A 27,502-nucleotide genomic window follows, 5' to 3' on the forward strand; every position below is an offset into this window, starting at 1 on the left:
GGATGGGGGAGAGATAAAGTTGGGTTGGCAGTGGGTGGGAAGGAGAGAAGGAAGCAAGGAAAGGGAAGAAGTTGTGGGGACCTTAAGGGAACAGAAAGAGGAAATGGTGGGGAAGGAGAAATTAGGTGCGTCTTCCAAGTCCATGTAAGTCCCCACTAGTAAAATATTGTAAATACTTGTAATACTAACAAAATTAGTGGTAGGGTATGAGCCACAGCTCACTTCTTCAGATACAGCTAGAATGTGAGTTCATTTGCCCTTATATCTTGGAGAATAGAGTGATTACAGAAACTGAATGATAATAGCCGATGAATGACAAAGGCAGGCGTGATTGAATATGGTGGAGTATGCAGAGGGATAGCGAGTGTGGAGAAATTAGCATTTGTAATGAGACAGAAAGCCTTTGTCTCGATTCAGTCCAGGTGGATGAATCATAGAATCATAGAGTTGGAAGGGGCCATACAGACCATCTAGTCCAACCCCCTGCCCAGTGCAGGATCAGCCTAAAGCATCTCTGACAAGTATTCATCCAGCCTCTTCTTGAAAACTGCCAGTGAGGGGGAGCTCACCACCTCCCTAGGCAGCTGATTCCACTTTTGAACTACTCTGACCGTGAAAAAGTTTTTCCTAATATCCAGCTGGTACCTTTGTGTATGTAATTTAAGCCCATTGCTTCGGGTCCTACCCTCTGCTGCCAACTGGAACAGCTCCTTGCCCTCCTCCAAATGACAGCCTATCAGATATTTAAAGAGAGTAATCATGCCCCCCCTCAATCTCCTCTTCTCCAAACTAAACATTCCCAAGGCCCTCAGCCTTTCCTCGTAGGGCTCAGTCTCCAGACCCCTGATCATCCTTGTCACTCTCCTCTGCACCCTCTCGATTTTGTCCACATCCTTTTTGAAGTGAGGCCTTCAGAACTGCACACAATACTCCAGGTGCGGCTTGACCAAGGCAGTATAGAGAGGGGCTATGACCTCCTGTGATTTCGACGCTATGGCCCCTTTGATACAACCCAAGATTGAATTAGCCTTTTTTGCCACCACATCACACTGACTGCTCATATGTAGTTTACAGTCCACTTTTACCCCAAGATCCCTTTCACATATACTACTGCCCAGAAGTGTGTCCCCCATCCAGTATTCGTGCTTCCCATTTTTGTGGCCCAGATGTAATACTGTGCACTTGTCTTTGTTGAATTGCATCCTATTCACAGCTGCCCACTTCTCCAGAGTATTCTTGTTGAATTTTAATTCTATCTTCTTGGGTGTTTGCTACTCCTCCCAATTTGGTATCATCAGCAAATTTAATGAGCAGGCCTTCCACTCCTTCATCCAGGTAATTGATAAAAATATTAAAAAGTACCGGGCCCCAAACCGAGTCCTGTGGCACTCCACTAGACACCTCCCTCCAATCTGATGAAACGCCATTGACCACCATACTTTGGGTGCGGTCCTCTAACTAGTTCCCTATCCACCAAACTGTCCTATAGTCCAGTCCACAGTCTTCCATTTTGCCCATCAGAATGTCATGGGGGACCTTATCAAAAGCTTTACTGAAATCCAGATAAATCACGTCAACAGAATTCCGCCGATCCAGTAAGCTGGTCATTCCATCAAAGAAGGAAACCAGGTTGGTCTGGCAAGATCTGTTAGGGACAAAACCATGCGGACTTCCCCGGATCACTGAGCGGTCCTTCAGATGCTTACAGATTGATCCCTTTAAAATCTGTTCTAATATCTTCCCAGCAACAGAAGTCAGACTGACTGGCCTGTAGTTTCCCGGGTCATGCTTCTTCCCTTTCTTAAAGATTGGGATAACATTTGCTCTTCTCCAGTCTTGTGGCACATCCCCAGTCCTCCAGGAGGCCTTGAAGATGATGGACAGGGGTTCTTCAAGTTCTCTAGAACGGACCTTTGGACACTTACTGTGAAGGGTCCTTCTCCTCTGAGGAAAGGAGGACATCTTGGGTGATTCCCACCATCCAATCAGGGAGGCAGGAACTAACTTTCCTCATCTTCCTGTCTAGCCTGTGGGACCACCCTCTCTTCAGTTCAGGTGATTCCACAAAGCAGTAACATTGAATTTATCATTCAGCAACTGTCAATACTGAGAGAAAAAACACCTGTTGCATTAACATGTACTGTACATAAAGCATAATCTGGAGGAGGTATAAGAATGAGGCAGCAGGGTAGAGGACGGAGACCCGGGGAGGGCAAGATGTCCTCCTTTCCTCAGAGGAGAAGGACCCTTCACAGTAAGTGTCCAAAGGTACGTTCTCCCTCTGAGGTGGAGGACATCTTGGGTGCTCCCAAAGCAGTTTCCAGTTTCTGGGTGGGATGTGGTCTTCGTCCATGATCATACACTGCAGTACTTTTCTACTACAGTCAGTGTCCGCTGAATCTATATGATTCCATTTGTAGCATCTTAATAAGGTCAAGACTGACAACCTTGTTGCTGCCTTGCAGACTTCTACAGAAGTGTTCCTGTGTAATGCTGCACTGGTAGTAGCACTCCTCAAAGAGTGAGGTGGTATTCCACAAGGAACCTCTACGAAGAGAGGTTTTTGTTTTGTTTTTTAGGAGTTTCGATAGTGTATGTTTTGCTATTGGCACCTACCACTGCTGAAGACATTTTCTTCCCCAAATTGAGGGGAGATATATTTAAGAACAGTAAGACTGACTTTCTAATTTGCACTGTTTGGAGCAGATAGGCCTTGAGCCTCCTTCTGACATCTAGGTTGTGTAAGAGTCTCTCCCTAGTCTATTTAGGGTAGAGGTAGAAATATGGTAGCATTATCTCTTGTAAACTATGCAGTTTGGAATACGCTTTTGGAAGACAGTCCGAGGCATCACCTTACCATTGGGAAAGATACAGAGTTCAGGTCTGATTAAATCTTCTGGCAGACGCGAACAGAATAAGGAAGATAGTCTTCCTTCTCAGCCTTCCCAGGGGAACATCCTTGACCGGTTCAAACGGATGTTTGATCAGGGCTGTGTAAAATGTCTACTGAGTGAGGGCTTCCCAGTAAGAGTTGTAAATTCTGAGCATAAACTATTTTCTGAATGCTAGGAGAGTATTGGCCACCTCTTGGGAATATCCCCATCTTAGGAAGGTGTTCCTTTCTATTTCCACACGGTTAAGCAAAGTAAGTCTAAATGAGAGAGCCAAATTGGTCCCTGCTGTAACTTGACCAGAGAGGTCAGTAGGATGAGAGGTGGAAATATCACCATCTGTTGGAGGATGAAAGGCATGGTCTGTTATTGGTAAGGGTAGTAATACATAGAGGAGGCCTAATGGCCACTGCAATGTCAGGGCATCTGCTTGTGGGTAGAACAAATCTTGTCATGTACCCCGGTAGTTGATGGCTGTGTTGGGACGCACACAGGTCCATGAGGTGTTTCGAAGTGCAATGTTATGTTTCTTAAGGGACCACTCCCCTGTTGTCCCCTCAGCCAGTCTGCTTAGGCATTGGATATGCCTTTGATGTGTGACCATCCAGCTAGGTGACCATCCTCCCAGGTAAGTATCCTTGCTACCACCTTGTTCCGCCTCGAGATCTTAAATCCCCCTGCTTGTTTATATATGTTTTGTCTGAAATCTTGTCCATACAGAGCTCTGAATTGGAGCAGGGCCAGACAAATTGCTCACCTTTCTAAGTCATTGATAGGGAGACGTGCCTAACCCGATTCTTACACCTGTAAATATTTGTTGTTCTTGAGGGATCATGAATCTTTTGCTTTGCATTGGGTTGGTGACCTTGGCTCAGATGGGTTTTGATCTGAAGTGGTATCTGAATGGGAAGATCTGTCTTCTCCATGATCTGTTGTTAATGAGATCTAAGCAAGGTCTGAAGTGGTCTTGCCTATAGATGACCCCAAAGGTATTGCGTTGTAGGTGGCCACTAGCCAACCCATCAGTTTTAGTAGTGTCATGAGAAGTGATTTTGCACTCTGATGACAGTCTCAGTCAGCTGTTTGGTCTTCCTGACCTTTTCTTTGGTGAGGGATAGAAAAAAGCCCTTTTGGTGACTGTGATCTAACCCAAGTGTTCAAGCTTGTAGGAACTGAATGGTGAATTGAACGTTGTGGTGAGATTTTCTTGTGAACTTGAACTGATCAGGAGATCGTCTGGGTGCAAGTGAACATGAATACCCCATCTCTGAAATGTATGATGAGGTTGATCAAGAATTTTGTGAATACTCTTGGTGTGGTGGACAGGCCAAAACAGGATGGCTCAGAACTGCAGCGTTTGTTTTTAACATAAAATCTTAGGTATTGTTGAAGGGCTGTCAGAATTGGTACATGGAGGTATGTTTCTGTGAGATCTGTAGATGTTATGTGTTCTTCTGATTGACTGGTCACTGAGACTGAGTGCAGAGTCCCCATTCAGAAGTGATACAATTTGATAAACTTGTTTAAAAAAATGAGGTCTAATAACACCCTTCAGTCCCTATTCTTTTTAGGGACTGAGAAGAAGAAGACTGAGTAAATCCCTTTCTGGTGGGCAACTTTCAAATTGTATGGAATAGCCTTGTGAGACTATTTGCAAGGCCTGCCTGCTTGTCAACCTACAAGTACAACAACCAGGGTCACAAAAATTAATCATGCAAGGTTGATATAAATTTTTGTATTAAATCCAAAGTGCAACAGTGTAGAGGTGCAATATATATCAAACAAGATTTAAAGTGCATATATATACAAGAAGAGGTAGTCTATCGGGTAGACAATAAATATATTTCTATATACAATGAATATTCTGGTGGTGGGAGAGTGTAGACAGATGGAAGAATGCACACAGGAAATGTCCATATGTCCAAGAGTGGAAAAAGGACGTGTCCAGAGACACCTAGCCGACGGGCTACAGCTTGCTATTTCCAATTTCCATTTCGGTCTTTCTTCATCCTGGGCTAGAGGGTTACCCTCCTTAAAGGGGTTACCCTTTGTCAAATCCTTATACACTTCAATACCGCACGATGGCGCTAGAGCAGTCGTAGAATATGCTCTGTTTAAACGGCCATCTCAAGTTCCCTCCACTCCATTCCTCTTAAACATCCTTGATATAATTCTTGAAAAGAATTACTTCCGATTTAATGATGAATATTTCTATCAGACGAAAGGAGTGGCAATGGGCTGCGCCGCAGCCCCTAGTATTGCCAACCTTTTCATGGCACGGATGGAGGAGGAATACATACTGGCGGAGGGTAACCCCTTTAAGGATTTCGTGATCTTTTACAAAAGGTACATAGATGACGTCATCCTCATCCTTAGTACTAAGACCCCAGCGGAAAGCTTTGTTAATTGGCTCAATACTTTGGACACAGACATACAGTTCTCTTGGGAGGGGAGCAAGCAATGTATTAACTACTTTGATGTTACAGTTTACAAACGTACGGCCGGCAGCCTGGGAGTGCGTCCCTTTAGGAAGCCCACGGATCGTTGTTCTCTTTTACACTTCGATTCTTTCCATCCTAAACATTTGAAAAGTAATATACCGATTGGGCAGTTCCTTAGGATTAAACGGAACTCCACCAATTATGCTGACTTTAGGGAACACATTCGGTACCAGGATTCAGCATTTGCCTCTAGAGGATATCCGGTAAATGTAAGAGCCCCGGCAATTAGGAGAGCAGAGTTAACATCTCGCGATACGCTCCTCCAGCCTAGGAATCGACAGCCTAATTCCAGCATTACTTGGGCACTGGATCACAGTCCCTTTTCAGGTGCTATAAATAAAATTGTGAAACAGCATTGTCATTGCTTCTCGAATTGTAGATCATCTAATGTAGTATATATAATTCAATGCAGTTGTCATTTGAATTACGTGGGCAGTACGACACGCCAATTACGCGTGCAAATACAAGAACACATGTCACGTATAAGAACCTGTACCAGGGAGGCACCCCTAGTGGAACACTTTCTAGCGCAGCATATTGACAACAGGGAGCTGTCTGTCTCCGTCTTGGAAAGATGTGATACACCTGCCATGCATGATTGCACCAAGCACCTTTTGCAAGCGGAGGCGAGGTGGATTTTTGAACTCAAGAGCCTGACGCCGGGGGGTTTAAATCTTACAATGGATTATTCCTGTTTCCTAGGATAAACAGCAGGGTGTTTCCATCTATGATTGCCTGATATGTATATACTATGGTCCATTCTCTGTATTTGCCTTGTATATGGGTTAATTGTACATGTATTGCCTCTCTGTCATGTTTGCATTTGTTGCTGTATTGGTTACTTTTCTGTTTTGTGTCCTGCTGACACTGCCCCTTTTAAGGGTTTTTTTTTCCTAATTGGATAACCCTAGGCTTGTTATATAAACATGGGGTGTGTCTGGTACTAGTTGTAACTATCGGTGTACTTGGAACTGCAATGGTGTGTGGAGTGAGGGGAGATGCCAGTGGACAGTAAGGAAACTTTTAATTGCCTAAATTGTAAACCAGTAGCTACATTGGTCAGGCTGTGTATAATGCTTATTACTGATGGGTTAATTTTATTTATAGTCCATAGAGTCTAGCCCAGGATGAAGAAAGACCGAAACGGGAATTGGAAATAGCAAGCTGTAGCCCGTCGGCTAGGTGTCTCTGGACACATCCTTTTTCCACTCTTGGACATATGGACATTTCCTGTGTGCATTCTTCCATCTGTCTACACCCACCACCAGAATATTCATTGTATATAGAAATATATTTATTGTCTACCCGATAGACTACCTCTTCTTGTATATATATGCACTTTAAATCTTGTTTGATATATATTGCACCTCTGCACTGTTGCACTTTGGATTTAATACAAAAATTTATATCAACCTTGCATGATTAATTTTTGTGACCCTGGTTGTTGTACTTGTGTTGTCTGTATAGCCAGGGGGTTCCTTTTGTTGGTTTGCTGCTTGTCAACCTAGGCTTGATGGTAAAGAGTAGTTGGCCTCTCACAGGGACAGCTAGAAGGTCCTGTCTTAGAGATCCGGGTGTTAAGGTTGGATTTCTTTCCACGTGTGGAGAACTGTCTGTTTGATCTTGGGACAAGGTAAGCATTATCCCCACAATACAGCTGGAGAGTTGGGACTGAGAGGACTGGTTTATCCAAGGCCATGTGGCAAGTTCATGGCAGCAGTGAGATTTGAACCTGCAGAGTGCTGCATCACTGTTCAGTTACTTAACCATTGTACTACAAGTGGGGTCTTGAAAGGACCCCTCCCCCTTATTAAAGGACTGCCTAGATTAATCCCAGGATGGCCATTTGGAATCTTGTCTGGACCTTAGTAGTGTTTGTTGTGAATAAAAGGCTGAGGGCCAATGGATCGCCTCTCAGATTGAGTGTTTTTGGCAACACGTTCTTCTGTCCTAGGTCTCAATCTAGATCTTTCCCAGGGCATCCCCAAATAGCTTGTCTCTCTGAAAGAGGTAAGTCAGGACGATATTTTTAGAGTGTGAATCTGCTGGCCATGCTCTTAATCAAGCGTGCCGGCTTGTTACTGCTGTCAGGACCATAATCCTGGAAGAAAAAGGTAAATGTATCCAGGATGATGTCTGTCTTGAAGGTATTGGCCTTTACATTTCTGTTTGCCCCTTCAATGTGGGCAGCTATTGTTGTATAGGAGGAGTTGGATCAGTTTCCAGATCCATACTCCTGACACTCTTGAGGCAATTGAGACAATAGCTGTAGCCTTAATAGCCATGGTCCCGGCCTCGTGAGCTCTTGTTAGCATGGCCTCTCTCCTCTTGTCTAAGTGGTATCTGACTGATCCTTACCCATCTTCTGACCCGAGCCCAGATGACTGAAATGTAGCCACTGGAGTTTCCATCGCAGGTACCTGCAACAACTCATAGCAAAGAAAGGTAGTGTGTACAGTTTGTTTAGGGGCCAAGTTTGGGGATTATTAATTGGCGTATGGTTTAGACCACTCAGCCTTGAACCTTCTCCCCAAATATTCTGGAAATGGGAGGACCATTTTCTGAGGAACCTTCACTAGGAAGAGACTCTTGTTTCCCTGGGTTGGATTTGATATTCCCAGTCTAAGGGTCCTACTCCCCCAAGGGTAATTTCTACCGCTCTAAGGCTGAGAATGTCTTAGATGATAAATACTGGTAGACCTCAGATTCAGACAGCTGGGCTGACTGTTCTGGTAGGGATATTTCCTCCTCTTCTACATCTGAAGGAATTCATCCTTCTCCTTCTCATTACAGACTCTATCTGAGGGTGATCCCCCTGCTCCGTGGGGATCCCTGACTGATAAACATTACAAATTGCCTTATTCCAACTCAGACCATCGGTCAGTGTTATCTCCTCAGAATGGCAGCAGGACACCAGGGTCTCAGGAAGAGGTTTTTCCCCTCATCTACCTAATCATTTAAACTGGAGTTAATGGGGAACAAACCTGGATCCTTTGCATACAAAGCGGAAGCTCTTCCACAGAGCTACAGCCTTACTCATGGAGGGAGGAGGAGGTAGACACCGCACCACTATTTTCTCCCTCCTGGTTAGTCTTAAGAGTTAAAAGGTTCAAAGACACCAGCAAAATTGCACCCTTTATACATTACCCATCTGACAGGGAAAGGCAGGGCTAGATCCTGTAGTAAAAGCAGGGCTAAATCCAAAGAGGAAAGGCCTGCTGTAAAATCTCCAGCCAGGAGAATGGCATGGGCAAATTCACATGGTGCCAGGGCTGAGGAGATTCCTGGAATCTTTATAGGGCCAAGGTGCTTCTCACTGGCAAAGTAACAGGATTTCCTCCCTCAGAGTCAGTCTAATTGCTGACAGGAATTCTGAAGGTATAACACGCTCGGGGGAACACTTACGTGGCCCTCCTGGCTTGTCAGCTGGAGCTCTAGGTGTCTGGATTATGTTTCAGCCAAGTCTCTCCTGCCAGGAGATTGGCAAGCGCATTGCGATGTTTCCCGCCAAAATTGAGCTCCACCAGGTGGCGCTGTTCTCAGCTGGCCGGCTGAGGCATGCTGTTTTAACAAGCTCCCTCTGTGGAAGATGGGGCTGAATAGAGGCCTGCATCTCTTCCAAGGCCATTTCCTTGCGCTTTTCTCTGCTTCAGAGCAGGATTGCGCCATCAATTTAGAGCCCGACTGCTTCTTTTAGTGTTTAGAAACTATACACGGCTCAGATGCCGGAAAGGTGCTGGGATTCCGTTCCTGCTGTGCAAGCAGGACGATACCGGATGACTTGGCGTTTCCCGCTGTAATTGCTGCTGTAATTAGGCTCCCCTCCTCGCCGTCCATAAAGCTCCCATAGGAGTCAGTCAGCTCTATTGCCTATAGGCTTGAAATTCGTGGCGCTCAGAAGAAAGGCAAAAGTAAAATAACAGGATAGCAAAAATGGAGGGAAGAATAGTCTGAAGAATCAAAAGTTGAAAGAGGAAGTCTGAATAGAAAAATCTAGTTAAGAAAGTGAAGTCAAATGGCAGAGCAATCTGCCAGAGCTACTGCGCTCCGTGGAGGCAGGAAAGAACTGAAGACAGGGTGGTCCCACAGGCTAGACAGGAAGAGGAAGAAAGTTAGTTCCTGCCTCCCTGATTGGATGGTGGGAATCACCCAAGATGTCCTCCGCCTCAGAGGGAGAAAGTTCTTTCAGCACTCTTGGGTGTACCCCATGCGGACCAGGGGATTTGTATTCATCCAGTGCAACCAGATGCCTCTCCACAAGCTCTCTGTCAATGTCAATTAGCCACTCAGGTGTCCTGCCACATTTTCTACTATCTCTAGATGTGCCTGAGTTCTTCAGGGAGAAAACAGAGGCAAAAAAGTCATTAAGCCTGTCTACTTTTCCTCTGTCCTGCATCAGTTTCTCCATCTACTCCCAACAGCGGTCCAATTGCCTCTTTTACCTTGTGTTTGCTTCTCACATATCTGTAGAAGTTTTTCTTATTGTAGCGAGCCCTCCTGGCCAGACCCAGCTCGTACTGAGCTTTGGCCTCTCTGATGGCTGATCTGCAGTACCTAGTAACCCTCATATACTCCTCTTTATACTCTCCGTTTCCTGAACATTTCCTTTCTCTCCCTTAGCTTATTCTGGAGCTCTCTGTACATCCACATCGGTTTCTTGGAGCCCTTACCATGTTTCCGTCTTGCTAGGATAGTGAGGGCTTGAGCTTGCAAAAGCTTGTGTTTGAGAAGGGCCCACCCTTCACTTGCTCCTTTCCCTTCCAGCACACTCCCCCATGGAATGACTCTCATCAAGCCTCTGAGTTCATCGAAGTTGGCACTACGAAAATCTAACCTTCGAGTCTGGCTACGAACTTCCTTGGCCCCCCACAGCAACTGGAATTCAAGGAGGACATGGCCACTTCCCGCTAAGGTCCCCACCACCTTCATCTCATCTAACAATTCTTCCCTTTTGGTTAATATCAAGTCTAGTATGGCTGAGCCCCTTGTAGCTTCCTCCACCTTTTGAAAAAGGAAGTTATCGGCCAGGTAGGTCAGGAAGTTGCGTGATTCATGACACTTTGCTGAGCCTGTCTCCCAGCACACATCGGGGAAGTTGAAGTCACCCCTAACTACAAGGTTCTGATGTCTGGATACTCTACCAATCTGTTCAAAGAGGGCAACATCCGTTTCTTCTCGCTGGCCAGGTGGTCTGTAGCAGACTCCAACAATAATACCCTTTGTCCTTCCTCCCCATATTTCTACCCATATGCTTTCCACTGGGCTGTCTACCCCATTCTCTATAACTTCTTGACAATCAAGCTCTTTCCTCACATACAACGCCACTCCGTCTCCTCTTCTACCCTTCCGGTTTTTCTTGAACAACTCATACGCATCCACTAGCACATTCTAGTAATGGGAATCATCCCACCAAGTATCAGTAATTCCTACTATATTGTAGCCCTCTGTTTGCAATAGAAGCTCAAGCTCTTCTTTCTTATTACCCATACTTTGGGCATTGGTATATAGACACTTGTAGCCTTGTACCTTTGTTTGATCTGTCCTACCCAGGTGGGTCCCCACTGTTTTCACTTCGTCATTGAAATCGCCATGTCGATCGTCCCCTTCCCCTTGCGGATGCATTGTCTTGAGCTTCGTTATTAGTTGCAATTGAGCAGTCTCTCTTTCTAATCTCCCTTTGAAATTCCATTGCAGGAGAACTACTACTTTTAGGTTAGCAACTGAATGTCCTGGAAGGTTAAAATTTTCCTCCACTGGTTTTTGAATGTTTTGGTTTCTGATGTCAGACTTATGTCCATTAATTCTTTGTCAAAGGGACTGGCCAGTTTGTCCAATATAGGTAGTGGAGGGGCATTGCTGACACGCGATGGCATAAATCACATTGGAGGATGAGCAGGAGTATGAACCTGAGATGATATGGCTGATGTTGCTGCGTCCACTGATGATGTTGCTCGGATTGAAATGAGAGCAATATTGGCATCTTTGTTTGTTGCAGGCCTTGATACTAGAATCTGATTGCTGAATTGCAACTGATAACAAAGCTCAAGACAATGTATCCACCTGGACTGAATCATGACAAAGGCTTCCTGTCTCATTACCGATGGTAATTTCTCCACACCCACTACCCCTCTGCATACCCCACCATATTCAATCATGCTTGCCTTTGTCATTCACTGGCTTTTATCATTCAGCTTCTATAATCACTCCACTCTCTAAGATATAAGGACAGATGGACTCACATTCTAGCTGTATCTGAAGAAGTGAGTTGTGGCTCACAAAAGTTCATACGCGACCACTAATTTGTTAGTCTTATAGGCGCTACTGGCCTCTTTCTCTTTTCCACTGCTACAGACACAGCTACCCATCTTGATCTATCTCCATAGTAAATACTGTAGAATATGAAAAATATTTTCAGAAGATTCACTAAGATATTTGTTAAATTCTATATGTAGCTTTAAGCATTCAAGTTTTAAAAGTTCACTACAACATATCATGTATATAATGTGTCTTTTATTGAAATAGCCCACTCTTGATCAGCAAATTTTAAGAATCCGAGAACATCAGTAAAAGGCAATAGATGTCACCAGCAACAAAGATGGGTTGTTGGCTGTTGTTAGTTGGGTATCTACATTCTACCGGGTTCAAAGGCAGAAGTTATTGAACTTCATAGCACTTACGTCTTAACCATTTTCCACAAAAAGGAAGTATGAATGGAATTGATTTTATGTAAAAGCATTTCAAACTAGCTAAAGGAATTATAGCAAAAATAGTGCTTCTTCATTAATTGCTCAAATATAATGTATTATACTATAAACACTGTGTTTCAAACCAGATGGAGTGACAGATGGATTTGCAGATTGGGTTTCTTAGCTTCTATCTGTTTTAAAAAAAACCCAATCCTGCTTGCTCAAGTAAAAAAGTATCTAATTCGTAGAAAATCTTAAACTTTACACAGGTGATTTCAGGTAATAAATATTAATTTCAGCCTTTTATGTAATAACAAACGTTTCACAAAATATTCCTGTTCTAAAATTGTTCAACTGAAACACTTTTCCCTCAAGCCTTTGCCCAGAACAGATGGCAAAAGTATCATAGCCCAATGGAACTAGATACAAAATGACATCTTGTCCAAAATCTTTAAAATTAATTACCTTCCTTCGTTGATGAGCTCAATAAAAGCAAGTCCTGCATTCTTCTGAATAGAATTCTGCCATTCCTAAAGAAGGAGAATAAAACACCATTTTAAAAGTAAAAATAATTGTTGAAAGCATGCCCTTATTTAACTTTGATGTATGAAGATTATTTACACAATATTTTGCATGGTTTTATGTGGCTACCATATCCTCAGTATCATGAAATCTCCATTCTTCCATGGTGTTAAAATGCTATGCTTACCAAATATCAAAGCTAAACACCAATTTAAGGTTTAATAGTCTGGTTTAGTAAATAATTGTCAACATAAGAACTAAATGGGAAAACAGCCTGAAATCAGTTCATAAACTAAACAGTTCATGTATAGATAATCTGCAAATCAAACAGCTTTACTGGACAATTTCGGTATATTGATTACAGACTAAGTTCTAAACAAGATAAAAAACTTTAAAAAGTCTACTATTTACTGCCAGTTTTATGCCAATCTCTGCCACAGTATATTGAAAATCCAAAGCCATTTCCCCCCATAATCAGAATAATAATTTGCTATCAGCTTAAACATGATCTCTAGTAGGTGCAACAAATGAATATTGTGTTGCTTATGTAGTTTTCACTACCTATCTTACTATATAATTGAGTAAGCATATTTCAGATAACTCACTTTATACCCTGGTGCACCACCAGAGGGTGCTGCCATGGAAGGAAGCCTAGGCAAGGAACCATGTCCCTCCAGAAAATGTGCCATGGTGGGAAGCCCAGGCCGGGAGCAGGATGGGAGCAGGTGGCAATGCCTGCCTCCCACCTTCACCCAGCTGGTATTAGGAGAGAGGCAGGTGGCAATGCCCACCACTTCAGTGGGCATTAACCCAGTTGGTATTAGGTTAAGGCAGAGTAGGTGGCAATACTTGCTCCCCTTTGAACCAGTTGGGATCAGGAGCAGAGCAGCTGGCAATGCCTGTCCTCTGCCTGAACCCAGCTGGTATTAGGAGCAGAGCAGCTGGCAATGCCTGCCCCCTGCCTTAACCCAGCTGGTATTAGGAGTAGAGCACTTGCCAATGCCCACCCCCCTTCACCCAGCTGGGATCAGAAGCAGGCCAGGTGGCTTTGCCCACCCACTGCCTTAACCCAGCAGGTATTAGGAGCGGAGCAGGTAGCAATGCCCCCTCACCTTAACCCAGCTGGGATCAGAGGCACAGCAGGTGACAATACCCACCCCCCTTTCACCCAGCTAGGATCAGAAGCAGATCAGATGGCAATGCCCATCTTCCTTCACCCAACTGGGATCAGAACAAGTGACAATGCCCCCCTGCCTTAACCCAGCTGGTATTAGGAGTGGAGCAGGTTGTTATGCCCACCTCCCACCTTAACCTAGCTGGTATTAGGAGTGGAACAGGTGGCAATGCCCACCTCGTGCCTTCACCTGGCTGGGATCAGACGCAAAGCAGGAGGCAATGCTCTTCCTCCCTTCACCCAGCTGGGATAAGGAGCAGAGCAGGTGGCAATGCCCACCCTCTTCAATCTACCAGAATAAGCCATTCTCTTCAATCTAACAGAATAAGCCAATCTACCAGAATAAGCTTCTTCTGCCTGTGTACTGAGCCTGCATGGGGGTAAGGAGTGAGTGGTTGGGAACATGGTTTGATTTTTATATAGTAGGATATGGAATCACACTACTCTACTGTTTCCACAATCTGCAACATTTTGTTCTAATAGTCAAGTATGGTCTCATCTGCAGATACTTAAATCTGTGGATTGGGACGAAGATGACACAATGAAGAATTTTTTAAGAATAATTTTTATTACTTAAGAATATATAAAAAAATATAGACAGATAAAAGAAAAAGATATACAGCTAAATAATAACAGAAAAAGAAAAAAGAAACTAAAAAAAGAAATATTGTTTCACAATAATTCTAAAGCTCTCAACATTCAACCAGTACTTCAAATCTTCTAAATAAAACTTTCCATTAATTAAAGTATTATTGCTCCATTTTCATTAAATTATACAACTTCTGCTGTATTCTTCTAAATTTTTTCCATAGCTTATCTTAATTAATAGAATATGCATTATACTTTCCCCATCTTTAAGTTCTGATACAGGTCTTTCGTTAATATAGTTGTGTTAGTTTGGCCATTGTAGCATAGTCCGCTAGTTTATCTTTCCATTTGGCAGCAAATATTACTCTGACCTCCGTTATCATACAATTAAAAATTTCTTCCAAAATTTTTGGGCAAAATACTCAATAACATAGTCTTTGGATCCAGAGCAAATTTTATTTTCAAAATATCTTGCACTATATCATATATTTCTTTCCAGTATTTTTTAGTTATTTTACAGGTCCACCACATCTAATAGAAGGTATTGTCATGTTCTTTACTTTTCCACCATTTTCCCTTATAATTTTTATCCATTTTTCCTATATCTTTCACTGTAATATACTGTCAGAAAAATGTCATACCAATTTTCTTTTAACATTTGACTCTTGGTACAGTTATTTTTAATCCATAAATTTTCTCCTCTGTTGCATAGTAATTTTTTCCCAAGATTCTGCTTCCACTTGATCATACATAGTTTTATTTGTTCTTCTATACCACATTGTAGTAATATTTTATAAATTTGTCTCAACACTTTTCTGCAAATTTGGAAGACCCTGCAGGTTTGCAGAAAAATCTGAACAGTTAACTCCACCCCCAAAGATGAGTGTAGGTGCATATAACATACCTACCTTCTCCCAACCTGTTCACCTGTGCACCTTGTGCAGCTGGGAAGCCTTTACCTGAACTCCTGGCTGCCATTGGTAGACTGGCTCCAGCAAGATAAGCTCTCAAGCTCCCCACCATTGTGGCCAGGATCCCTACTCTCCCACCTCCATCACCAAGCCTGCATCTACATTCTCCTGGCCTCTCGAATGCTGCCAGTGACCAGAGGCCCTGCCACTGCAGTGAAGTTGGGGTGTGTGGATGGGCTAAGGGAGAACTGCTGTGGTGAAGCTGGGGTGTGTGTGTGCAGGCAAGCTGGGAGGGAGCCACCACCGCTGCAAAGCCAAGGACAAGCTAGGGGTTAGGAAATGCGGGTAGGGAGGATGAAATCCCGCTCCATGACTCACATGAGTTCCCACTTGATCATAATAATTACTAAGAATTTGCTCTCCCTCAGTCCTCCTGACTAGAGATGGGCACGATCTGAATTATGATTTCAAACCCCTACCCCGATTTTGGCGTTTTTGCCATCGTGACTCAGCTAATCAGTTCTGTCCATGGCAACCGATCCAGCAGTCGGGAGTTTGCTTGTTCAGGACTTGATCGGATGGGTCAGTTTCTGTTCGGAATTGCAGACACTCTTGCGCTAGTAATTTATTCCCGGGGCAACGGAGTCAGGGAAATGAGCTGTGTTTGCCCTCCTTCTGTCGCCCTCGAAACGCAAATGGAAGCCCAGCTTTCCTTGATTAGCAGGCTTCCTTCCAACCACGGAGCAGCAACCCAGGGGAGGGAGAGGGAAGGGGGTGGGCACAAAGGAAAGGTAAAAGGCAGCATGGGAGGCTGGGAGGCCGCCTGCGCCGTTTGCCTTTCCCCAGGACACGGGGTGCGTGGGCAAGCCGGCCGCCCCTTGTCCTGGGGAAAGGCAAAAGGCAGTGTGGGTGGCTGGGAGGCCGCCTGCGCCGTTCACCTTTCCCCAGGACAAGGGGCGCATGGGCAAGCCGGCCACCCCTTGTCCTGGGGAAAGGCAAAAAGCAAAAGGCAGTGCGGGTGGCTGGGAGGCCACCTGCGCCATTCACCTTTCCCCAGGACAAGGGGCGCGTGGGCAAGCTGGCTGCCCCTTGTCTTGCGGGGCAGGTGAACGGCGCAGGCAGCCTCCGAGCCACTCGCGCTGCCGCCAGCTCCACAGAGCACCGGGACAGCCAGCTTGCTGCGTGGGCAGGGGCGACTCAGGAGCACGCGCAAGAGCCTGACTACGGTTGCCCTGGGCACTGGCCTCCCTGATTCCCGATTGCGGACCGGAAACGAGAGTTGATCATTTAGAATCGGTGGCCTGCGTTCAGCAGCAGCCCAGATCCACGAATGGCTGAATTGGAATTTTTTTGGGGATCAGGCCCATGTCTACTCCTGACCACCTTGGTGTGATGTGCTGTCTCCTGCCAAGTCTACTTGGAATGGATTGTCCAACTGTGACTTTCTAGCATGCTAATACAACAGGGTGTCAATAAAATTTGAACCTGGGTCTCCCAGATTGCAGACTGAAACTCTATTTACTACACAACACTGGTTCTGATACTGGTATAACACTACTGAAAATCAACAGCACAAAATGTCCTCAAAAATGTTGACTATCAAATAAAAATGTTGACTAAAAATATCTTTAGTTTCCATTCTGATGGTCCAAAAACATTTTTTCTATTGAGGATTGTATACAAAATAAAACATTGACAGTAGAATTAGCTATCTCAATTTTATCACTGTTGTTGTGTCACTGTAATTTATTACTTTCCCAAAAAAAGAATTTCAATTTTGACAGTATTATCAGCCTAGCATTTTGTATTTTGGAGACAGATCAAGATGGGTAGCCATGTTTGTCTGTAGCAGTAGAAAAAAGCAAGAGTCCAGTAGCACCTCTAAGACTAATAAAATTTGTGGTAGATTATGAGCTTTCATGAGTCACAGCTCACTTCTTCAGTGCTACTGGAGGAGCTACTGGACTCCTATATTTTGGAGACAATCTGAAGTCATTTAAAAACAAATTATGTGACCTCAGTTACTCAATTCACATTTATGTAATGAAAATGGAAAAGGCTTTTCTGACCCACCCTGGGCTTGCCTTAGCTGCCCTTACACCACAGCCTAACTCCCCATGTACTATCCTATTCATTCATCAGTTTCTGACATCTTCCGCTACCTAATTTTGCCTACTCATTGTAAAGTTCAAACCTTCCAGACAGAGACCGCATCATCTCAGCATACTTTAAAGAAGCCATTGCATTGGTAACAATAAATGTTGTGTGTGTATATATAGTTAGTAAAGAGCTACAGCTTCATTTGGCAGCTTTCCCATTCTCATGTGTGCCTTCGTTGTACAGAGAAGGAAAAAGAGGCATGTGCAGGGAATAAATGGCAGGGGGAAAGAGATCTTCAGTTCTTCCACAGCTATTGCTTCTGCAAAATGTCCCTCCCTAAACTTGACTAGGAGACAGAGATCACTGACCAAAAGGGAGAAATTAGTTGTTGAGGGTTGAGGAGGAAAAATGTGTAATGTATGGCACAACAGTTGAACAGTTTATAATTGAAAAAAGCACTTTAGTTCGTGTACTCAAACAATTGTGGACAAAAATTGCCATGTGCAGATTCTACAAACAAAAAATGGAATCTAAGAAAACATGTCTAAAAACCCATGTCCTCTCTCACTGGTTTTGCAACACATTTTTAATCCTATTAACAACACCATTATTCTAACACATTTCTTTTAATCCTCTTTACATTATCTGTTCTTGTAGACAAGATAGAATTTGAATTTACTTTTCAACTAGATATTAATAACCATGGCTAACATTTTAATTCTCTAATTCTTTAATTTACTCCAATCAGAATCTTATTTTTTATAGTACACATTAACCAACTTCTATTATTTCAATTTCTTGAATATATCTAGGAAAGAGTCTGTCGGTGAATTCTGGAGTGGCTAACATGGTTGCTGTTCATTTTTCAATAGTGAGAACAGCTTTAATGGTTTCTCTGACCTCCATAAAATCATCTTGTTCATTTCTGATAAAGTTGGGGAAATTGACAACAGATACAGGGCCTAGAAACGTTTTTCCTTATGCATTTTCTTCCGTATGGAGCTTCTTTTTTCTTCCTTATGTTGAGCACTTATGGGTGAATGACTTAATCTTAGATACATGGGAGCTGCCTTCTCTTGGTGCCCCTTTCACTATAATACAATAATAAAGAAAGAATGTACAGAGATTCTATTAGCATATTACTTTTTTAGATGTGTTACTAGATAACTTGAGGCACGGTATTTTAGGGAGAGTTTGAGATGACATGAAGACATGTTTAAAGAGATAAAGACACCATATCCCTATGATGTGAGAAACAGGGTTGCACTTACCTGTAACTGTTGTTCATCTAGGTCTTCGTGCAGGCACACATTTGGGTACTGTGCTTGCTCAGACCAGCCACTCAGCACAAGAATTCCTCAGCTTTTAGGGTATTAAGGGGGCAACCTCCTCCAAACCGCCCTGAAGAATTTTTTTCCTGCTGAAACGGTCACATAGTGTAGTGAGGTCAGCCCTTTCCCCCTGTGTTCTCCTGTGCTGCCGCAACCCTCCCAATAAACTATTCTAGAGCTCTCACAGTAGGGCAGGAGAGAGGGAATGTGTGCCTGCATGAAGACCTAGATAAACAACAGTTACACATAAGTGCAACCTTGTTTTCATCTATTGTCTTTAGTGCAGTCCTACATTTGGGAGAATAGCAAGCTACTCACTCAGGAGGAGTGCTTGACCCACTGCTGTCTCTTTCCTGGAATTGACATCCACTGCATAGTGCTTCATGAAGGTCTCCTCCAAAGGCCATGTAGCTGCTCAGCAAATGTCCACATGTACTCCTTGACAGATTGCAACTGAAACAGCTTGTGCTCTCATTGAATGAGCTTGGAAAGCAAACAGGCAGGGAACATTTGCAGCCTTATAACACAGTCTGATGGCTGACACTAACCATCTAGATATTGTTTGGGATGATGCTCTCTTGCCCTTATTGGGGCCTGAATGGCAAACAAAAAAGGTTGTGTCCTTTCCAAAGGACTGGGTTCTATCCATGTAAAATAAAATAGCCCTCCTCACATCCAGTGTGTGCACGGCATGTTTCTTGGGGGGTTTTCAGGGTGGGAAAGAAGACTAGGAAGGATAAGTTCTGCAACACATGAAACTTAGAAACCACTTTTCAGTAGAAACTGTAAAACTAGTATTTATGACTACTTTATTCTGATAAACCTGTAGGAAAGGGGGGGGGGGTCCTATTCTCAATGCTTGCAGCTCACTAACCCTTCTACTTGACATAATTGCCAGCAAGAAGGATACTTTAAAAGAAAGTATGGACAGAGGGCATATTGCCAATGACACAAATGGTTTCAACGTTAACTTGATAATGTAGGCTCTGGTATATCTTACCAATGATCCTGAGTCTGATTAAGGAGTGAATAAAGAGAGTTTACTCAGGAACACAACTTTGACAGAAAGCAGAGAAAAAGAATAGATGCTAACTAACTTACTAAACTGAGAGAGAGGGACTGCTAGGAAAAAGCAGGAAGTAGCCTAAGAATACCAATTTGGAGACATGCAAGAAGAACAGAGGAGATGCAGAAAGAATGATCTTTTTTTGCTATCTATATAACTGTCAGATTTGCTGCCCTCTGCAGGTATTCTGTGTCTTCTGCTTTTTCTGTACAGAAGACACTATATTTACAACACCTCTTCTCAAGGTCTAGTGTATAGAGTTCACACGGTTTAGCTTCTTGCGTAGACTTTTAAACTTGTCTTTAGGGAGTGGTTTAGTGAGTATATCTGCAATCATCTCTTCTGTGCAGCAATATTCCAACCCAATAAACCTATCCTCTTCCATATTTCTCACTAGATGTTTCACATCAATGTTTGGTTATAGAGTTCATCTTTTCTGTTTGTGCAAGTTTTATGCACCCTTGATTGTCCTCGGAGTTCATCATTTCCTTGTTGCTTTAGATAATTTACTTCCATAGGAGTATCTGGTGACTTACATTTTTTCATTTGCAGATATTCCAGAAACTCTAGGACTTTCTATTTTCAGCTGAGAAGATAGCTCCCATTTTCTCTTTCTACTTGGACTCCCAGGTAGTAGGAGATAACTCCTAACTCTTTCACTTCAACCTCTTGACTCAGATGTTGGACTATTTCATTGCAGTCCTTCGTCATAACACAAAATCAGATAGTCGAAGTAAATCAGAATGTAAGTCCATCTATTGTCTTGGTGCCTTGAGTAAAGGCATTGTTCAGCTTTGCCTTGCTTAAAACTTTCTTTGGTCAAAATTTGGTGTAGTTTTTCATTCCAACACTTAGCAGCTTGTTTGAGCCCATATAAGCTCTTTTACAGTTTACACACGACATGCCTATCCTGGGATTGTTCAAATCCCGGTGGCGCTTCGATGTAAACTTCCTCTTTTATTTCACTGTGCAGAAAAGCTGTTTTTATGTCTAGATGCTTCGTGTGCATCTTTTACACTGCAGTTATACTCAGGAGAAACCTTATTGAAGTGTGCCTCAGCACTGGTGTGAAAGTCTCATCGTAGTCTTCACTGTATTTCTGAGTGTAGCCTTTGGCAATCAATCTATCTTTGCACTTTGCCTTCTGCAGTGCGTTTTGTCTTTTTTAAAATTTAAATTATGCTTAATAAACAGTTACAAATATAATAAAGATATTGTACAATTATATCAAATAAGTCTTCTATTAGAGACGAGATAGTAGGCATACAATGATATTATTAGTTTTCTTTCCAATGTTTGCTACATAAAAAAATAGTTAAATAAATGAGTAAATTTTTTTCTTAAGCATTATCCAAAGGCCTGACATTATTATTGAAAAATCTTTATAATATTATACTTGATATAAGGCTCTATTTCTATATTGATAATACTCAGGATATTGGTAAAGATAATATATAAAAATAGATTCTTTTATAAAGGTGATTAAATCAGGATTGTCATAGTGCCAGATCTTCAGTAGATTGGTTACCAAAAATGATATATAAAAAAGAAAACAATCATTTGTAACCATTATTCAAACACTTATTAACCTGCTTAACTAATCCCTCCTTCCCTTTCCCCCCTCCCTCTTTTAACTCTATTCCTTCTTAAAAGAAGAATACTGATTTGTAGCTTTTATTAGAACTCTTATTAACTAAAACAATCCCTTCCTTCATTCCCCCCTCCCACACTTAACCCCCCTCTTTTTTTAATGATATTAATACCTAGATGGGTTAAATAATGAATATTTTACATACTGATAAATAAACTCTGGTATAAATTATGCTAAACAGTTCCCTGTAGCCTAAGAGATACACCCTATAAACTATTGGTATCTAAATACATACCAAACTTAAAGAACTGTAAAAAAAAATAAATGGGAGCCGTATACGAGCTCCGCTCCCTCCTCCCCATACCTCTACTCCTATATGATTTTTAAAGATTATATGGTCATAACATATTTACATGATATTAAATTTTGCATTTAACTTTCATTGTTACATCACATTTTGTCACATCAAATTTTATTTGCTCTTGGCTTGCTGGCTGCATCTCATTGGAATCCTGCTTCCCCTGTATGTTGGCAAGAGATTGGGTTCTTTTCTTTTCGGTATGGTAATATTGCAGTTCTTAGGAAACTCAATACCGAGGTTTTGCAAAAGTAATCTTCCAGATTCCTGGCCTGTTATTTGATAAGTAAAGTCCTGTGTTTTAACATGAAGTTTCGTATAGTTGGTCCATTTATATTTTATCTGAGCTTTCCTCAATGCTTCAGTTATTGATCTAAGTTCTTTTGTTTAAAACAGAAGATGGCAAGTCTGTAAGTATTGAGATAGGTGTTCCTTTATAAGGGATTGAGCCTTTCTTCCTTGCTATTTCCAGGATTTTTCTCCGTATTTCCCCGTCTGGAATTGTAGCTAAGATATCTCTAGGCTTCTTAGATTCTGGATTTGTTTGGGTTCCTACTTGGTAAGCTTTGGTAATCAAAGGGGTTGTAAGTTGTAAGTGTTTTACTAGCCATGAGGCTAGAAAAGAAGGCAGATCAACATTTAAAGTTGCTTGCTCTTCAAAATTTCTAAACTTCAGATTTGGTTTTTTTGCTATCTCCATACGTATAATTTTTTCTTGTAGTTGCTTGTTCTCTTATTGTAACCCAGATAGTTCAGACTGTAATGACGTGCTTAATGCTAGTGCTTGTCCAGCAATCTGTGCTGTTTTATTTAAAGCCGATTTTATTTCTGTTAGCTGATCTATCAATGGTTGAAGCAAAGTTGACATTTTGTTCACTATTTTTTGTTCCATATGGGCCAGAAATTCAATAAGCGTGGGATCGACAAAGGTAGTTAAATTGCTGCTACCTCTGCTGCTTTTGTCCGCCATTTTGATTGCAGCACAGTTTTCCCCTGCTGCAAGTTTGGGAAGAAGTCATGTAGTCTTTTTGAGATGATGTTTAACTTTCCTTTTTTCTTCCCCATGCCTTGTTTGCCCATATTCTTCTCTTATTTTGATTTTTAGTTATGACGATGTACAATGAGGAATTAGGGCGGGGAGGGATGGAGCTCTCTTCTCAAGAAACTTTCTCCTTCAGAGCCGGTGCCACGCCCCCTATGTTTGGTCTTGAAAGCCACTTGCACCCAACTGTTCTCTTCCCTGGAGGGAGTTCTTCAAGGGCCCATATCTGATTTTTGATGAGAGATTCAATCTCTTCCTCTGCAGCTCTTCTCCACTTCTCTGGCAGGCATTTTTGTTATGTTTTCCCATGTGGAGGGTTCAGGCATAACTTCTGTCCTTGCCAGATAGGAAAGCCTTTTCCATAGTATGTTCTTGTTTACTCTCTCTGATTGCCTAATTCTTGGATCTTTGGCTGCAAATGGCTCTACGGCCCCTTCTGGCTCTGCAGGTTCCGCTGATGTTTCATGTCTGCAGTCCATGATGAATAGTTGTCCCACTCTTTGTTACAGTTCGTCATTTTCTCCTGTAAGTGCACTTTCACCAGTGCCATCTTCCTTTCATAGACAATGTGGCAGATGTTTAGTTTCAGTCTTTGGGTTAAGGATTCAGCATCCTCTACATCCTTGTGCATACCCCACAATAATTCCTTCTTAGACTTTTTTTCTTTAGGAACATAACTGGAGGCTTTTGATCCAAAGGTCTTCAGGTGATTCACACTTGGTTTGTACCCACAGCATAGTTCATATGGGGTACTGCTTCCACCTTCGGTGGGCAGTCTGTTTTGCAGGTAGGTAGCAGTGTCAATTGTTTCTTCCCAGAATTTCTGAGGTAGCCTTGCTTTGAGGAGCATGCACCTACTCATTTCAGTGACAGAGTGATTCTTTCTCTCTGCTACTCTGTTCTGCTCTGGCATGTATGGCACTGTGACTTGATGCTGAATCCCTTGCTCGGTCATATTAACCTCCATTGTCAGGGCAGAGTGCCAATGGTCCTCTCTGGAATCTGTTACTAACCATTGCTACATAAGCTTTAAATTTTTCCAGGACTTGATTTTTCTCCCCAATCATGTACGTTACAGTATACTTGGAGAATGCATCAATGAAGGTGAGAATATATTTGTTGCTACTTGGTGTCAATATTCTCACTGGAACCCAAAGGTCACTGTGTATTAAATCTAATGGCTGACTTGCCTCATTTTCCTCCAAAGCTGGGTCTGACTGCCTTGCTTTTAAGTAGCTTACATATTTTTCTTCAAAAATACAATTTGTAAATTGCATGCCTTTCATCAAATTATTGCTTTCAAGTTGTTTGATTGCACTTACATCTCGGTGTCCAAAACGCCTGTGCCAGATTAATGAGCAATTCTTATGTTTACAGGTCTCCTTTGCATCTGCAAAATTGGCTACTTGCTGGCATGTTTCCAGGGCATACAGACCATTCTGCTTCTTAGCTACACCTATTATTTCTCTGTCCTCCTTAATGAGACATTGTTTCCCAAAAGATGGGCAAACTGGAAGACTGTGGAGTGGACTATAGGACAGTTCGGTGGATAGGGAACTGGTTGGAGGACCGCACTCAAAGAGTGGTGGTCAATGGCGTTTCATCAGACTGGAGGGAGGTGTCCAGTGGGGTGCCGCAGGGCTCGGTTTTGGGCCCGGTACTTTTCAATATTTTTATCAATGATCTGGATGAAGGAGTGGAAGGGCTGCTCGTTAAATTTGCTGATGATACCAAATTGGGAGGAGTAGCAAACACCCAAGAAGATAGAATTAAAATTCAACAAGACCTGAATACTCTGGAGAAGTGGGCAGCTGTGAATAGGATGCAATTCGACAAAGACAAGTGCACAGTATTACATCTGGGCCACAAAAATGAGAAGCACAAATACTGGATGGGGGATACACTTCTGGGCAGTAGTATATGTGAAAGGGATCTTGGGGTAAGAGTGGACTGTAAACTGAATATGAGCAGTCAGTGTGATGCGGTGGCAAAAAAGGCTAATTCAATCCTGGGTTGTATCAAAGGGGCCATAGCGTCGAAATCGCAGGAGGTCATAGCCCCTCTCTATACTGCCTTGGTCAGGCCACACCTGGAGTACTGTGTGCAGTTCTGGAGGCCTCACTTCAAAAAGGATGTGGACAAAATCGAGAGGGTGCAGAGGAGAGTGACGAGGATGATCAGGGGTCTGGAGACTGAGCCCTACGAGGAAAGGCTGAGGGCCTTGGGAATGTTTAGTTTGGAGAAGAGGAGGTTGAGGGGGGACATGATTGCTCTCTTTAAATATCTGATAGGCTGTCATTTGTAGGAGAGCAGGGAGCTGTTCCAGTTGGCAGCAGAGGGTAGGACGCGAAGCAATGGGCTAAAACTACATGCACAAAGGTACCGACTGGATATTAGGAAAAACTTTTTCACGGTCAGAGTAGTTCAAAAGTGGAATCAGCTGCCTAGGGAGGTGGTGAGCTCCCCCTCACTGGCAGTTTTTCAAGAAGAGGCTGGATGAATACTTGTCAGAGATGCTTTAGGCTGATCCTGCACTGGGCAGGGGGTTGGACTAGATGGTCTGTATGGCCCCTTCCAACTCTATGATTCTATGAAAAGATATTTTGATGTTTTTCTCTACAAGCACCCTTACAGAAAGCAGGCTAGTTTCCAAAGTTGACACATAGAAGGACTTTGTTAGCAAGATTTCCCTGGTCTGTTCGTTTGGAAGTTTGCATCTTAATGTTGCAAACATTAGGATGCAGGGTGGGGGTGAGGTGTCCAGAGTTAGGAAGGGAAGGATGGGAGACTACTGGGCTGGCTACTGCAAGGCCTTGCTCCATGCCGAGGTTCTCAATGTGTCGCACACGGCGGAGAACATCGTGGCCACCTTGAGGAGGGAGTTGGATGGCTGGATAGGTGAGGGTACCATGACCATGGGATGCATGGTGACGAATGGTGGCCAGAACATGAGGGCAGTGGCGCAGCAGGTGAGCCATGAGTGCATTTACTGTGCAACTCACAAGCTTCACCTATTGGTGAAAGGCGTGCTTGGGGTGGGCTCCTCCCCGGAACCCCAGGACCCTGCGACTCGTGACTTCCTGTATCTCCTGCAGAAATGTCAGAAGCTCACGAGTCACTTCCTGTGCAGTGTGAAATCCACTCACAAACTGCACCAGAAGCAGGCCAGGGCAGGCGTGCCGGAGCATGTCTTGATCTCTGACATAGGTCAGAGATTCAAGATCTTTACTGTAGAAGTCTTGTCTGAAATGACGACGCCCCTGGGTCTGGTCATTCTTTTAGTGCACACGGTCCAGAGTTCATTGGTCTCCTTTGTGGACCCAGACGCACCACGTGCAGATAGTGTTCCAGCGGTGCACGCACTCATGAGAAGGTTGCAGCAGGGCATAGCTGCCAGGCTAATGTCTCTCATGCAGGAGGAGTCATATGTGTTGGCGACCATGTGTGACCCGTGCATTAAGGGCACTTTCACCAAGCAGGATGGGAACCTCACCCAAGCCAGAGACACCCTCTGTGCACGGGTGAGGCGCAGGCAGGCCAAGAGGGGATGCTTGTCATCAGAAAGGACGAGTGGGGGTTCCAGCATTGCGGGTCCCTCTCGCGCCCCTTCTGAGCAGGCTCCCCCGCAGCCACCGCCAGAATGTCCATGGAGATGGAGATGCTCCAGCGGGCTGTTGGCCCCTCTGCAATCATGAGTCATGTCAGAAAGGATGCGAGTTGCTGTCCACTAACCTGCAGAGTTACTGGGCCAAGAAGGAGGCAGTCTGGCCGGACCTCTCCCCTAAGGTGCAACAGCTCCTCTTATGCTCTCTGATGAGCGTGGAGAGTGAGCATGTCTTTTCCTATGCAGGTGACATTGTCAGCCCACACTGCTCTCGCCTTCTCCCATGGAGAGTTGAGCAGTTGGTCTTCCTGAAGGTCAATTCTTGGCTCTTTGATTTCTCAGGAGTGAACTTCCAGAGTGAATGGGGTGAGCCCACCTTGTGGCCTGCATCCTCTGTGAATCTAGGACCTGGGGAATTGCACTCTTTCCTACATTAAACTTTTAGAAGTAGAAAAATTCCAGCAGAAGGAGGGTGGAACTCAGTGGCAAAGGGAATGCACCCTGCAATTTGGCTCCCCCTCCCCACAACGGGAAAAAAATGACCCAAAACTGTCACAGACCCTGTGGGCACAAATTTATTCTGATAATTAATAACATGCCCCAGAAATGTTGATTGCCACTGGAGGGAGAGACAGGTTAGATAGGGACTGGTTAGGTTAGGGACACCCAGCAAGAAACTCAGAGCTGCCTGCCGAAATTAGCTATGCTGCCGTGCTGAGGGAGAATGTTCTTCAATGTTCTTTGATGTTGTATTGTCGAAGGCTTTCACGGCCGGAGAATGATGGTTGTTGTGGGTTTTCCGGGCTGTATTGCCGTGGTCTTGGCATTGTAGTTCCTGATGTTTCGCCAGCAGCTGTGGCTGGCATCTTCAGAGGTGTAGCACCAAAAGACTTTCTTTGATGCACCCTGCAATTTGGCTTTCTTTGATGTTGTTTATAGTTGTTTTTGTTAAAGTTAAAAAATGTTCATGTTGAAGAGGTGGCGGAGGAGTGGGGCAGGTAGGGATGGTGCGGGTGGGGGCCACTACCAGCTGATGATGAAGGCTACATCCCAACATTAACTCACAGGTGTTTTCCAGTTAAGCCTGAAGCTGGCGGGGGGGGGGCTCTGCAACCGTGCTCCACAAATGCCATTGTG

General features: G+C 43.5%; 1 protein-coding gene across 1 annotated transcript in view; it reads right to left on the reverse strand.

Annotated features, from left to right (window-relative positions):
* Positions 1-27,502, reverse strand: part of NBEA (neurobeachin) — a 702,521-nt gene that overhangs the window by 373,851 nt on the left and 301,168 nt on the right. The window contains exon 35 of the mRNA XM_054973860.1: positions 12,544-12,608. Coding sequence (XP_054829835.1) covers positions 12,544-12,608 — 65 coding nt within the window. The remainder of the gene's footprint in view (positions 1-12,543; positions 12,609-27,502) is intronic.

The sequence above is a fragment of the Eublepharis macularius genome, chromosome 3 (genome assembly GCF_028583425.1).
Source record: "Eublepharis macularius isolate TG4126 chromosome 3, MPM_Emac_v1.0, whole genome shotgun sequence".
Lineage (NCBI taxonomy): Eukaryota > Metazoa > Chordata > Lepidosauria > Squamata > Eublepharidae > Eublepharis > Eublepharis macularius.